Below are 15,747 nucleotides of genomic sequence, written 5' to 3'. Positions count from 1 at the left end.
TCCATATAGGAAAGATAAAACATACAGAAATAAACAATCTGGTAGCACCAAGTAGAAAATATTTTAAAGTATAAACCTAACTCATATATGACTGAATTGAGCTGCCCAAAAAAGGAACTGTTGGAATGAGTGAGTTATGAATCAAGTTTTAAAAGAAATGACTAACATTTATGACAAGAGAAAAGATACTCTTTTGGCATGCTAGAGTATCATGAGCAAAAGTACTAAGATAGATGATATCAAATTGAATATGGGGCAAAAGGACTCTGTATGAAGATTAATGAATGTTGGTAGTTTAGATTTATTGGCCAAGCCAAATGATTGAAGGTGTTAACATGATGAGGAATTCAGATTTTTTCTCTTTTTTAATTTGTTTGTTTATCTGCTTATTTTAATACACATTGCTTTATAAGTAATGTTGAGAGAGAAAAATCAGAGCAAAATTGATTTGGAAGGATTAAAAAAAAAAAAACAGAAAAAAGAAGTAAACAGAACATGTGTTGATTTACATACTGCCTCCTTAGTTCTTTTTCTGGAAGCAGATGACATTCTCTGACCAAAGTCTATTGGGATTTCTTTGGATCACTGAACCACTAAGAACCAAGTCTTTCATAGTTGATCATTGCACATTCTTGCTGTTATAATGTACAATGTATTCCTGATTCTGCTTATTTCACTCAGCATCAGTTCATGTAAATCTTTACAGATCTTTCTAAAATCAGCTTTTTTTTATAGAATAATAATATTCCATTAATTTCATATACCAGGAATTCATATTCAACATAAATACTAAGGGGCCATTGTTGATTCTTGGCCAAATGAATGCTGTTTCAAAAGTGATGTCTGAGAAGGAGGATTTGTTTAGCCAAACAAAGAATGGATTGAAAAAAGGAAAGACTAAAACCTTCAATAAGTACAATATACTCTTCACTAATTAGAGATACAATAGTGGCAGTCTCAAATAAAATCTGGCTTTTGTATGTTTTGGGGCAATTTGTCTAAGTTGCTTAGGTTTATTCTTACTTCATATACCAGCAATGAACCTATCCTCCTTGTTAGATTTGTGAAAGAAACTAAAACATTAGCATTTATTTGCCACAGAGATCAACTTACTATAGAAACTATTATAAGAGCAAGAACATAATACAATAAAATATAAATAAGTATCCATTCACCTTTTGGTATATTTGGCCATGTCCCAAGGGATATAAACAATAGAATGTTCAGGAGGCAAAAACTGATTGAGATAAGTAACAGCAGCAACAAGTTCTTCACTCAGAATTCTTTCATGCTTTCTTTTTTCACGTTCCTGTATTAAAAAAAATTTTTTTAAATTTCTTAACATTGTAATTATCTTATGTCAGAGGCAGAGGTTTCAAAATATCTGTTAGCTTACATAATTTAAGTCATAAAGCTAAACTTACCTACTAAAACCTTAGGTCTGGGCGAATTAAGTCACTGGTAAATGGATTACATTGTTTGGAAAACCCCAAAGAAATTAACATAATAAATTGAAATGACCTAAGCTTAACCTGAAGTCATGAACAAACACACTATTAAAGATTATCACCTTTCGCTCTGGGACAGTACTAGAGCAGAGAGAAGTAGAAGTTTCTCAACAATCATATACTTTAGGACTCTACTCAAAATCCTATACCTCTTTAGACCAAAACTTCATTCATAGGCCACTCCTTCCATTCCAAAGTTATCTTTCACTATTAGATTATAGCTCCTTGAAAGCAGAAACTACCTCAACTTTGTATTCGAATCCCCAATAACTAGCAAAGTGTCTGATAAATATGCTTTTTTTACTCATTCATTTCCTGTAAGTTTTTTTCTTCCTTTCCTTCCTTCATATACTTTTCCCTTCTCTCCTTCCTTCCTTTGTTCCTACAACTTCCTGAACCATTTCTAACAGATCTGCCTTAAATAATTTAAAAGATTATTCAAATCAAAATTCCTCAAATGAAAAGACTGCTTCCAAATGTAGGGAAAAGTAAGCATTTAGCCCCATCACACTGAAAGCAAGTCTAGAATTCATAACTGCTTAGTTTTCAAGATTAATGAATTAAGTTACCTAAGTACAATATAAAAAAAAAATTTTGTGGATTTTTTACCCAAATAAACCAAGTTGTCATCTAAAGGGATTTGGCAAGAATTATGAGAAAAGAACAGCGCTAATAACTATACTAAATTACCAGATAAGATGACTCTAAATCAAAAGTTAACTTGGTCTATTTACATATCTAAGGCATAATAATGTGCAAAAGAAACAGTATGAAGTAGCAAACAGGAAGACCTGGCTATCTGTCCTGCTACTTCCTGATACAAGGCTATATGACAGCACTTTTGGACTATAATATGCATATATGTCCAACAACATCTATATTTTAAGTTACAATAAAATTATATATTGCATATGCACATATTACATATGTGGATTGATTTTTTTTTTCTATAAGGCCCTTTAAATAATAAGAAAAGGTTTTAAGGAATTAAAGGATAAGGCTTCATTCAATCTTATCATTTACTAGTTCTGTGACCTTGGAAAAGTAACTTTATGTCTCTTCTACAAAATAAGGTTAGACAAGATGACCTCTAAAGCAACACTTCTCAAACTTTTTGTTCTCAGGATTCTTTACACTCTTTTTTTTTTTCTGATGCTTTACACTCTTAAAAGTTTTTGAGGACCCCAAAGAGTTTTTATGCATGAGTTATATCTATTGATATTTACCATCCTGGAAATTAAAACTGATAAAATTCAAACTATTTGTCAATTCATTTGAAAATCATAATGACCTTATCGTATTTTAGTACATTTTTATAAAAATAACCTTTCCAAAACAAACAAAAAAAAAATTAGTGAGAATCACACTGTTCTATAATTTTTTGCAAATCTTTATAATGTCTGAATTAATATGAAATAAAATCTAGCTTCATACAAATAGGTAGTTTGGAAAAAGAAAGAATATTTCAATAGGCAAATAATATGTTAGTGTTATTTTGAAAAGTTTTAATATCACAGAATCATTGAAAAGGTCTTGGGGACTTCCAAGGACCACTTTTGAAAACTGATGTTCTACGGTACCTTCTAGCAATAAAATTATTATCCTGATAATCATATTTTTAACATAATTCTGAGGGCATCCTCATACCTTTCTTATTAAACAGCACCTAAAATCCACATTTCAATTTAAAAAAAAGCCAAGAACATTATTCATAAATTTCCAATTTTAAGTAGTTACAGATTTTCTGTTACTGCTATTTATGTATATGCACAAAGACATTTTGACTCTTTCATTACAGGATTAAAAGGTCTTTCTGAAGTGAACCAAATTTACAATATTTTCTTTCCCTCTGATACATAGGAACTAATGTCTCTTTAAAAACAAAACAAAATACTTGTCTAAATTACCATTAAAGAGCAATTTAATCCCCAAGTGCATAATCACCATGTTACTAACTACTTCTGTGTTTTGAAAAGCAAAGAAACAATGTAACAAGTATGGTTTTAAAAATCTACTGACCTTTTTTAACATTCAAAAAATTTACACATGAGCTTTTGGAGAAACCACTCTAATAATTATATATCAGACATTAATTTTTAACGTATTACAGTGACAGAAAGAATGAAACCTAACATCCTAAAAGTAAATCTCCATATTGCCATAGATTTTTAGTGACACTTAAAAGAACTCTGTAAAATATAAACAATGATTCATTTATCAAATACTTGTAAATAAATGTAGATCTGTGTCCTAATGATATCTTTTGAAATCTGACTCTATAAATACAAGATGAGATTTTTTTTACTAAATTTAATTAAAATTCTAAAATGTTTCACTACATTTCTCAAAAGTGTTTCATAATTACAATTCTCACTGACTTTCTTGTTTATTATCAAACAAATGTTGATAATTAGACTAATCTCCAATTTTATATTAAAAAGCCTAGTAGAAAAAAGGAATTCTCCAGACACTCTAACCCAAAATGATAAAAAAAAAAAGCTACCTGATATGCAAATACCATTTTTGATAGGTTCAATTTCAGACACAACAGAATCATAGAATCAAAGCAGCAATAATAAATAGTCTTCCTTTATTCAACATTGAGATTATTAGAAATTTATGGATAGGAATTAACTAAAGCTCCTATCAAAGATTTACACAATATTAATATATACTATTATCTATGTCCTGTTTCCTTGACCTGTGGCCTAAAACAAATGCTTATAGATGACATATTTGGATTTGATACCACTTGATCCCCATAAAGTCTTATGAATGATTAGGGCAACTTTAATAAAAAAGGCAAATAGAGTAGAGATGTTAATGATACCAATACATTTAGTTCTGCTTGCTGTCCCTGACATATACCTCTATTTTCACTTCCTAAAATCTGCCTTGTGATTCTACTCTGATTATCTTCCTATAAGATCTTGTAGTTCAGAAGTGTCAAACACGAAGCCTATGGCAATCTGAATCAAATTAAAATGTAATTGGAAGATATCAACAAAATAACTAAAAATAGGATAAAACATAGATAACTGTGGTTTTCTAAGTCAATATGTGACCTGCTAGGATCTTTATATATGGGTTAAAGGTCCCATTTCTATTGGAACTTAATACTAGTGTTGTAAGCTCTTAGTGGTATGTCCATATTTCAAGAAATATCTGTGACAGTTTCACTTTCCTGTCTCCTTAACCTAATTTCCCTTGACCTCTAATTAGGTGAGCAAAGGTAGAATACACTATAGGCTAGAATAACTTCCTATAATATTTTATTTTTCCCCGGGAGCAGGCTATGGAGATCAAGTAGAAATTTAATTTGTACATATCCAGACAAAGGGATTAATGGGATGAACCTAGGTGAAAGAAATCAGAAAAACCTGACCACTAGCATTTCCATAAAGAGCTTCTTCTTATCTTCTTGAGTTAAGGCTATCTAGAGTCAGGAACCCAACAGGTCAAAGATTAAATTCAAACGAGAAAAGGAGATTGAACTGGTATCATACTGGCAGGTTTTGCCAAGCTGAAACATTCCCGTTCTGAAGAATAATAGAAAAATGTGAGGTGGATCCTTAGGACCAAAGAAAAGATCTCTAAATTTATTTAGATTACATAATATAATACCATACCATACCTTTACTAGATTTAAGATGATAATAGGGGAGCCAAACCTCTGGAACATCTGGTCAAAGTGAAGAGCAGCTATATGGGCAAATGGATCTGCTTGATCCACTGAGAAAAATAAAATAATGCAAACAAAATCATTTGTTAAAATCAAGGAGTCTTTTTTTTCATTATCTAGTTCTAAAAAAAGTTTTTAAGGAAATAGCATTCATCTTGAAATTATTTGAATGTGGTTCCTAAATACCCATAAAGAAAAATTGATGTTAAATAATATTCTGAAGCTAAACAAGTATAAATGGATTTCATGCACATATGTATATATCAGATTGTCTGCTGTCTTGGGGAGGGAGGAGATAAAGGGAAAGAGGGAGAAAAATTTGCAACAGTAGTCTTACAAAAACAAATGCTGAAAACTATCTTTACATATATATGAAATATAAAATACTATTGAAAAAAATTTTTAAATGCAATTGATTTCTCAAAAACACTTTTTATTTTTTTATTTTTTTATTTTTTAATTTTTATTTAATAATTACTTTATATTGACACTCGTTTCTGTTCCGATTTTTTTTTCCCTCCCTCCCTCCACCCCCTCCCCTAGATGGCAAGCAGTCCTTTATATGTTGGATATGTTGCAGTATATCCTAGATACAATATATGTTTGCAGAACCGAACAGTTCTCTTGTTGCATAGGGAGAACTGGATTCAGAAGGTATAAGTAACCCGGGAAGAAAAACAAAAATGCAGATAGTTCACATTTGTTTCCCAGTGTTCTTTCTTTGGGTGTAGCTGCTTTTGTCCGTCATTTATCAATTGAAACTCAGTTAGGTCTCTTTGTCAAAGAAATCCACTTCCATCAAAATATGTCCTCATACAATATCGTTGTCGAAGTGTATAATGATCTCCTGGTTCTGCTCATTTCACTTAGCATCAGTTCATGTAAGTCTCGCCAGTCCTCTCTGTATTCATCCCGCTATTCTTACAGAACAATAATATTCCATAACATTCATATACCACAATTTACCCAGCCATTCTCCAATTGATGGGCATCCATTCATTTTCCAGTTTCTAGCTACTACAAACAGGGCTGCTACAAACATTTTGGCACATACAGGTCCCTTTCCCTTCTTTAGTATTTCTTTGGGATATAAGCCCAGTAGAAACACTGCTGGATCAAAGGGTATGCACAATTTGATAATTTCAAAAACACTTTTTAAAAGAAAAAGAAAAATTCATGTGGGGTGTGTGTGTGTGTGTGTGTGTGTGTGTGTGTGACAAATTTCTCTGTTCTAATCAATAGACATTACTCTTAGAGAAATGAGGCAAACAGTGAAAAATGTTTGAGAAAGAGTCAGAAAACCAAAGTTCCAGACTGAGTTCTGTTATAAATTAACTGTGTGACCCCCAAACAAGTTAATTCACCACAATGGGAGTTGTTTTTCTTCTCTATAAAATGACATGGGTGGCCTAGATCAGGGTTTCCTAAAATTTTTTCACTCACAAATCATTTTCACCCAAAACATTTTTATGTGACATCCAGGTATATAAGTACATAAAACAGATAAATAAATCAAACATTTAGTGATAATAAATTATTATTTCATGATCCCCACATTCAGCTACTAGAGCCCATATAGGGGTCAAAGACCACAGTTTAAGAAGCTGGGGCTTAAATAGGAGATTCTTGCTCTTTTTATGTCATGGATCTCTTAGTGGTATGAAGCCTCAGTATTCTATTTTTAATTACATAATATAAAATATTATAAAGAAAATCAATTATATTGAAATAGTTATCAAAATGTTTTCAAAACAAATTCATGAACCTGATATATAAAGAAGGTTCTCCTTTATAGCATCTCTTCTTATAAAATGGGTCCTAGAAACATAACTAATTAACCATAAATTAACATTTCTAAGAAATAAAATGAAGCCATCACTTAATGACTATCTATATTATTCTATAATCTATAAATACCACTACCTTAATCAAATGAATATATTTATATACAAGAAGTAAAGTAGTAGAAAGGGAATATTTGGGATCAGAAGATCCAAATCCAAATCAAAGGGCTGCCCATCAAATAGGAAATGGCTAAATAAGCTGTGCTGTATAATTGTAATGGAAATACTACTTTGCTATAATGACAAGCAGGATGATTTTAAAAAAACCTTACATGAACTGATGCCTAATGAAGTGAACAAAACCAGAAAAACATTGTACACAAAAAAGGGAACTGAAAAGGGTGAAAAAGGAAGAGAGATAAAGGCATCTGGTGGAACACTGTAGACAATATTGGGAAAGTCAAGAGTACAGCCTGAGGAGAATTGAAGACAAGGTTGTCCTAAGCCTCCTGAAATGGAGGTTTAGGAGGAATCAGAGAAATGGCAAGGATAGAGGACACTCCACTTTGTGCATATCATTGTAAGAAGATTTCTGGGGCATTGCAAAGATTTACTATCCATGGTAGACAAGAATAGTAAGTACAGAAGCTGGAACTTGAATTAGGATAATCTTTTTAAAAATTTTTTTTTGATTTAAAATTTTGAGTTCCAAATTCTTTTTTTTTTCAGCTCCCTTTTTTTGTGTTGTCTTCACCTATTAGAATTCAAGCTCCTTGAAGGAAGGAATATCTTTCTTTCTACTTGTATTTGTATTCTCAGAACTTAGAAATGTCTGACACATACTAAGTACTTAATAAATACTTGTTTAGACTTGACTTGTCAACGTGGCCTGGCCACAATCTAGGCATAACCTGTCACTTAGTTTCTCTGATCTTTAGTTTCCTCATCCATAAAATGAGGATAATAAACTTTACACTATCTACCTCATAGACTTGCTGTGAAAGAAGCAATTTGTAAAGCATACAGTACATAAATTTTCTTCTATTCTATATTACAAAGATCTATTTTAAGAACTCCATTATAATGGCTTAAAACCTCTCCATTTACACAGATAAAGAAATCCTACAATAATCAAAAATATTTACTAATTTGGAATGTTAAACTAAGATAATTTTATCAATTAAAGAAGGCTTCATGCCTATGTCATTTTAAAACTATAAGTTTTTTTTTTTTTTAAGCTCTGTTATTCAAGTCATTTCTTCAGTCATGTTCAACTCTCTGTGACCCCATTTGGGGTTTTTCTGACAATGTGTTGGAGTGATTTACCATTCCCTTCTCCAGCTAATATTACACATAAAAAACAGGATAAAAGATCTAAGTGACTTGCTCAGAGACAAATTTGAACTCAGATCTTCCCAACTCCAAGTCTGGCACTCCATCCAACATACCACCAAGCTGCTTTTTAAAAATTAAGCCTTCACTAATATGCCACATTAGGTGGGGAACAATCATTAAAATTATTGCTTAAAAGTATTTACCACATACATGTAATTGGAGGTTTAGGCATCATAGTTGAAATATCTTGAGACCAATATAAGGGAACAGAGCCTCTAACTTGCACATAAGAGGAATAGCTTCCTGCTGTAAATGACATTACAGAAGCATCGCAGAGTATCTGTTCAGTCTCTACTTCGTTAGCAACATCACCCTGCAAAAAACACACACACACACACACATACATTGAAAACACAAAAACACAAGTATGCAGCTAAGTTATAATGTCTGCCAACAGAAATATCATGAAAGTAACAAAATACATCCAATATAAAATATGAATATTAGTCAAAAAACAAGCTTTGAAAGGAAGTTTTCACAGGAAAGTAATTTTTTTAAAAAGAGAAGAGAGATTAAAGCAAACCAAAAAAATCAAATTAAAACTAGTCAATAAAACAAGTACTAGATGAAAAACATTTAAAAAACCACAAATTTGTAATTCAACTGATTGAAATTTTTTAAAAATGATAATAAACCAAACCAAAAGGCAGAATATCAAAAATTAAAATCTAAACTGAGGGAGAAAGGACCAAGAGAGATCAAAATATGTTGTCAATAGCTTCCTTCTGGCAGAGAAATTTAAAAGAATTGGATCAGCTGTGGTACTTCTCACTCTCGGAGGCATTAATATCATTTCTATCTGCTTATGTTATAAAAATAGATGATGCAAAACTTATTTAACTCAAAGATAGCTTTCTGGCATTTCAAAAACTAAATTCTTGAAAATATTGATTGTTGGATTAAGCCAGATTTAAAAAATCAAACTGTCAATATATACCTGCCCACTTAATCATTCACCTTGCCATACTCAACTGGCTTAACACAAGTGGTAGTGCAGAGTCTGAAGGTGACAAAGCAGGTATGGTGAATTATAGAAAGGTGGTATTCCTCCCTCTTGTGGCTGATTCCTGAGACTACATAATTTAGAGAAGAAAAAGGATAAGTGTTTCCATCTGCCTCCCGCTACTAATTACCAAACATATTATTCCCAGAATGAGTATTTCCCCCTGCCTGCCCCATTTTCATAAGTAGCTATTTCCATTTCTGTATTATCCATATCCTTCTTTTCCCATTATGATACTTCAGCTGATAATATCTTTCATCATCCAGGAAATACATGATCATAAAAGGAAGGTCAGTCATGTAGCAAGAGAAACAACAGATGGGTATTAAAAAACCTACATGGAAGATAATGGGGTAGATCTTCCATGGAGGATTTAGGGGAAGACAAAGGATCATGGAAAATAGATTTAGAGTCCAGGGGACCTTGAAGGCCATCTGTTCCAGCCTACTCATTTTATAAATCAGGAACCAGAACCTAAAAAGATTATCTAAGTTATATAGGTAGTGAACAGCAGAACTGGAATTTAAATCCAGATTTTATCATCCAAATATAAGAAACTTCCTTCTATCATACTATGCTGACATGGACAGGAAGTGTCCCAAATGATAAAGCATAGAGAGGATGAAATCTGCAAAACAAGATTGAGCAAGTATATCAATAAGATTAGAAAGCCATTCAAGCATTGAGACTATCACTAGTCTTAAACATTAGTCAAGGCCTGAGTCCCCCAAGTAATAATGTAGTTAATTTTTCAAAATATTTAAAAGTTAATAATTTTCCTGCCAACTTTTACATAATCTGGAAGATTTTATATTATCTAATCAAGAAAGATATTCTCACAGTCAATATCTGAAAACTTCATAAAGGTTTTACATATAAAACAGACATAAATAGCAAAAAGCCTACTTTTTTCTTACCTCACAGTTTGCACCTCTCTTTAAAAAACGGGTTCCAGCAAATTTACTTGATCTTCTAGCTATCAAAGTAACATAAACTGGTCTGCCATAAATTAACAGCTCTGAGAAATCAAGTTCAAGTTCTTTAACACATATTATTGACAGGCAATATCATGTGAAATAATTTTTTTCTGACAAACACATTAAAATAACACTTTTTTGGACTTACTATAGGATACCAAGATATCTTTTCCCAAAGCAAAACCTATACTGTTTTCAGAAATTATGGTTTATTTTCTTTCTCTCTACTTTTTGCTCCCCTACTTTTTCCTTCCTCTTTCCCTTCCTTTCTCCCTCTCCTTTTTATTGTTTTTTGAAATTAAGTCTCTATCTCACCGAGGCTGGAGAGAAAGTAGTCACACAAGGGACCAATCTCAGTACCAAAACTCTGATCTGTTTCATTTTTGATGTGGGTTATTGTCCTTCCTAAGCAGCCTGCTGATTGCTGAGAGACTAACTACATATGGTGACAAATGTCCTTCAAAGATATCACATTGGCTTAGTTCACTGAAGTTTATAAGTCCCAAACTCAGGTAATCAACTAGCTTCTATCTCACCAGGAGAAGGGATTATATAGGCATTTATCACCATGACAAGCAGCAAATTCTCGCAATTCTTGTCTGAAAAAAAAATGAATTTGAACTTTTCAAAACAGCCAAAGTTACTGAGAGATAACTTCAATGCATCAGAGAAGAGATTATTAATATTTTTGGTCAAAAATGAGATGTAACAGTAATAAAACTATTTTTATATATATCATAAATTGGTTTGAAAGCCAAGCTCAAAATTGGAGTTTTTAAAACATTTTGAGCAACAGCACATCACTGGAATAAAGAGTCTTCCAAAGTGGCATCTTTAAAAGACAATATTTATATATAATATGTAAACACTGGTATTTTGAAAAAATACTTCAAATAACTCATTAGAGTTTTCCTTTTTGTATAAAGTCCATTTATAGGCATTTAGCTGTTGAAAGATTAATTTCTGAATTCTATGATAATACAACCAACAAACTGAAGACAAAAAAAAAAAAAACCTAAGAAAACAACAATAGTCATCTAGATCTATACTGAAAAGGAAGCAGAAGACACAGGGAATTAGATGGAGTATACAGTGCACAAGAGCATCCCAGACAAGTAAAGAGTTTGATTCTGACCCTAGTTTTTTCACTAAATAGCTGTTTTATCTTGTAAATCATATAGCCTCTAGATCTCATTTTCCTCCTCTATAAAATGGGGAGATTAGAATAGACGCCCTGTAAGAGCCATTATGGCTCTAACATTCTAGAATTTCTATTATGTCAAAATGACCCTTTTCTTAAATTTGTCTCTAGAACACTAAATATGTGGTAAAAATGCAATAAGAAAAAATGAAAATTTACAATAATGGTGAAAAAGAAAGACCTCACAAGACTTCATAAAATCCTATTATAGCGTGTACAAATTACACACTTAGAGATCTTTTCAAATTTTCTACCTAAAGTGATTCATTTAAAACATTACAATACAAAATCATTTTCTCAAACTGTTTTCAGCATAACTCTAGAGTAAAATCAACGGAAGAGGAGTAAATTTAAATACTTAACAGAATGGTCCATAAAACATGTTAACACTCTAACCAGGATTCAACCAACCTCAAAAAAGAGACAAGTTTTTCAAAGAAAACATTTTTCCCTTACTGCATAACCTGAGTCCAATCCTACAGTGCCTTACAATTTCTCACATCAATTCCTTTCTTTTTGCTCCCAGTGACTTCACCGTAGCCTGGGCTCTCATGACTTTACATTTGGGCTGCTGCAAATGGATTCTAGTGTCTATGTTTTCTTTTTCCTCCTGCTCCAATCCATCCTACATATTTCTGTAGATTACTCTTTTTGAAACATCACTTTACATATGTCACCCTCTGCTTAAAAATTCTTAATAGAACTTCACTGACTACAGTTTTTTTAGCTTGATATTTAAGTCTTTCCCCAATCTGGTCTTTATATTTTCATTTCTCCAAACCAATTTCCCATTGTCCCTCCATATAATATCCTCAAGAGCATGGTCTATGGATCCCTGAGAAACTTTCAGGAGATCCATAAGGTCAGAGTTCTATCTTAATATAATAAGGTATTATTATAAAATACTCTTCTCTTTTCTAACTATGTATCTGCATAAGACCAGATTTTCCTCACATGCTTCTACCAAAACAATATAAATAAGAGAATCCAGCTGGGTTCTATTAAGCCGAACATTAGAGCTCTGCAAAAAAAATAAAATATTTAAGGGGCAGCTAGGTGGCTCAGAATAGCGCACCAGCCTGAATTCAGGAGGACCTAAGTTCAAATGTGATCTCAGACACTTAACATTTCCTAGTTGTATGACCCTGGAAAGTCACTTAACCCCAGTGCCTCAGGAAAAAAAAAAAAAAAAAAAAAAAAAAGACAATGCAATTCTTTCTCACAAGTTTTTTTTTAATGTTTTGGAAAATATAGCAATTTTTCATTTAAAAATATTATTTGTGTTTAACATGTAGTGAGTTTACTATTGTTATTTTAAAATGAAAAAAATATTTTAAAATTTACCAGTCAATATCTAATATAGTGAATATCAACATACTCTCAGCATAAATAAAAATTCTCTGGAGTCGTCAGTAATTTTTTACAGTGTAAAAAGGCTCTCCAAGAATCTTTTACTATAGCAAAAATGATCTCTTTCCTCAAATCCTCCTAGTTCTACTTCTATGTCTTTATCTATTTCCCATTGGTCTCTGGTTAACCAAATTTTAATCTCATCCATAAAGTTTTCTCTTTTCTCTCAGAGATGTGGATGGAATGATTATTCTGTTCTTTTAATTCCTGTGATATTCCTACTTATGCCATTCTTTTGGTATTGCATATGTATTAGCTTATGGTGATATTTATCTTCTTATATTTATACTGTTTCAGCCAGACTATAAATCTTTTGAAGGCTTGGACAATATCCAGTAAAATGTAAGTCTGAGAATAGGAACTGGTTTTTTTGACTCTATATCCCCAGCATTTAAAAGAGTGTCTTGCACATAGTAGGCACATAATAGTGGATAAACTGAATGTGAAAATTTCTTTGGCATTTATGTATATTGCACAACACAAACCTCAGTAAATTTCATGATAACCAATGCTTGACTACTGATAAAAAAATTACATATAGCCACCTCCAGAATTTTAGCCCAAAAACAGATAACTTGGAATATTGACCCTTAAAGGATACTTGACTGTCCACAGAAGCCATGAATGATATACAGTAGCCAATCACGATGTATAGTGTTTTTTATTATATCCAAAAGTTCACCGTTCCACACATACTTCATATAGGGCTCACTGCAAATCCCAAATACACCTAGAAAAATGAAAATGGATATCAGATAGGTAAAAGAAGAGAAACTATGCCCATCAGCCTTTAAATTTATCTTTAGAATAAATTCGGTTATTGATATACTGATAATGGCAACACTATTAGATCAGCATCTTTGAGAACAAGAGATGCCCATGCTGAGATGAATTCAGGGGAAGTTGAACAGTGGATCTGATTGTGAATGGTAGGACAATTTAGAAAAACAACAACAAGCATCTTCAACCACTTAGGAAGAAAGCTAAAAGAGCTCTTTACCAAGCTCCAAACCTTATTGATTATTTCAATACCATGTAGTAAAGCCTCAGCCCTGGACCTCACTTTATACTAGCCCCAGGGATCTCCATATCATCACTGGGCATGTTAGGTTTCCAATGTTACTTACCCCCTTTAGTCTTCAGCTCCTTAACTCAAATTCGGTTTGCTGTTTTCGGATAATTTGACTAGTCTGTACCACACACTTTCCCTATTCCCCCTCATCCAAAATTTTGCAGCTTTATCTTCTCAATCCCCTAAGTCTCATCCAAAAAGGTTCCCATCATTGTCAAATACCTCATTCAGTCACAGCCAGCCCGTGACATATTCTAGCCCTAGGTGGCTGGCTAAAAGCACAGTTTGATAGCTTTTTGAACATAGTTCCAAATTGCTCTCCAGAATGGCTGGATCCATTCATAACTCCACCAACAATGTATTAGTGCCCCAGTTTTCCCACATCCCCTCCAACATTCATTCTTGTCTTTTCCTATCATCTTGGCCAATCTGAGAGGTGGGTACTGGTATCTCAGAGTTGATGAACAACATGTTTAAAATATACTGAATATAGTGAAATCTTTTTTTTTTTAGCAAGATTATTTATTTTTTAATTAAAGCTTTTTATTTACAAAATATATGCATGGGTAATTTTTCAACATTGCCCCTTACAAAACCTTCTGTTCCAAATTTTCCCCTCCTTGTCTCCACCCCCCTCCCCTAGATGGTAGGTAGTCCAATAAATGTTAAAAATTATTATTGAATATTGAATTTAAATTAATTAAAATATATGTTAGATCCAATATGTGTGTGTGTGTGTGTGTGTGTGTGTGTGTGTGTGTGTATAGTTGTCTTGCTATACAAGAAAAATCTGACCAAGAGGGGAAAAAAACACCTGAGAAAGAAAACAAAATGCAAGTAAACAACAACAGAAAAAATGAAAATGCTATGTTGTGGTCCACACTCAGTTCCCACAGTCCTATCTCAGGATGTAGATGGCTCTCTTCATCACTGAACAATTGGAACTGGTTTGAATCATCTTATTGTTGAAGAGAGCTACATCCATGAGAACTGATCATCAAATAATCTTCTTGTTGCCATATATAATGATCTCCTGGCTCTGTTCATTTCACTTAGCATCAGTTCATGTAAGTCTCTCCAGACCTATATGAAATCATCTTGCTGGTAATTTCTTACAGAAAAATATTATTCCATAACATTCATATACCATAACTTATTCAACCATTCTCCAATTGATGGGCATCCACTCAGTTTCCAGTTCCTTGCCACTACAAAAAGGGCTGCCATAAACATTTTTGCACACATGGACCGCTTTCCTTCCTTTAAGATCTCTTTGGGATATATGCCCACTAGTAACAATCTAAGACGTGGGTAGTGGTGTCTCAGAGTAGTCTTAATTTGCATTTCTCTGAGCACCTTTTCATATGACTAGAAGTAGTTTCAATTTCTTCATCTGAAAATTGTTTGTACATAAACTTTAACCATTTATCAATTGGAGAATGGCTTGATTTCTTATAAACTTGAGTCAATTCTCTATATATTTTAGAAATGAGGTCTTTATCAGAACCTTTGAATATAAAAATATTTTCCTAGTTCCCTTCTAATCCTGTCTGCATTAGTTTTGTTTGTACAAAAACTTTTTAACTTAATATAATCAAAAGTATCTATTTTATGAGCAATGATGATCTCTAAATCTTCTTTGGTAACAAATTCCTTCCTCCTCCACAGGTCTGGGAGGTAAACTATCCTATGTTCTTCTAATTTGTTTATAATAT

At 32.5% G+C, this 15,747-nt stretch overlaps 1 protein-coding gene across 3 annotated transcripts in view; it reads right to left on the bottom strand.

Annotated features, from left to right (window-relative positions):
• FIG4 (FIG4 phosphoinositide 5-phosphatase) overlaps nt 1-15,747 on the bottom strand; it is a 136,180-nt gene that overhangs the window by 73,916 nt on the left and 46,517 nt on the right. For all 3 annotated transcript variants that reach the window (XM_051997531.1, XM_051997530.1, XM_051997529.1), the window contains exons 7-11: nt 13,562-13,690; nt 10,290-10,390; nt 8,520-8,682; nt 5,143-5,240; nt 1,176-1,309 (exon numbers count right to left, since the gene is read on the bottom strand). In XM_051997531.1, coding sequence (XP_051853491.1) covers nt 1,176-1,309; nt 5,143-5,240; nt 8,520-8,682; nt 10,290-10,390; nt 13,562-13,690 — 625 coding nt within the window. The remainder of the gene's footprint in view (nt 1-1,175; nt 1,310-5,142; nt 5,241-8,519; nt 8,683-10,289; nt 10,391-13,561; nt 13,691-15,747) is intronic.

This window comes from Antechinus flavipes, chromosome 4 (assembly GCF_016432865.1).
Source record: "Antechinus flavipes isolate AdamAnt ecotype Samford, QLD, Australia chromosome 4, AdamAnt_v2, whole genome shotgun sequence".
In the NCBI taxonomy this organism is placed as follows: Eukaryota; Metazoa; Chordata; class Mammalia; order Dasyuromorphia; family Dasyuridae; genus Antechinus; species Antechinus flavipes.
The sequence above is the reverse complement of the archived record's forward strand: the minus strand, read 5'-3'. Positions and strand labels throughout refer to the sequence as shown.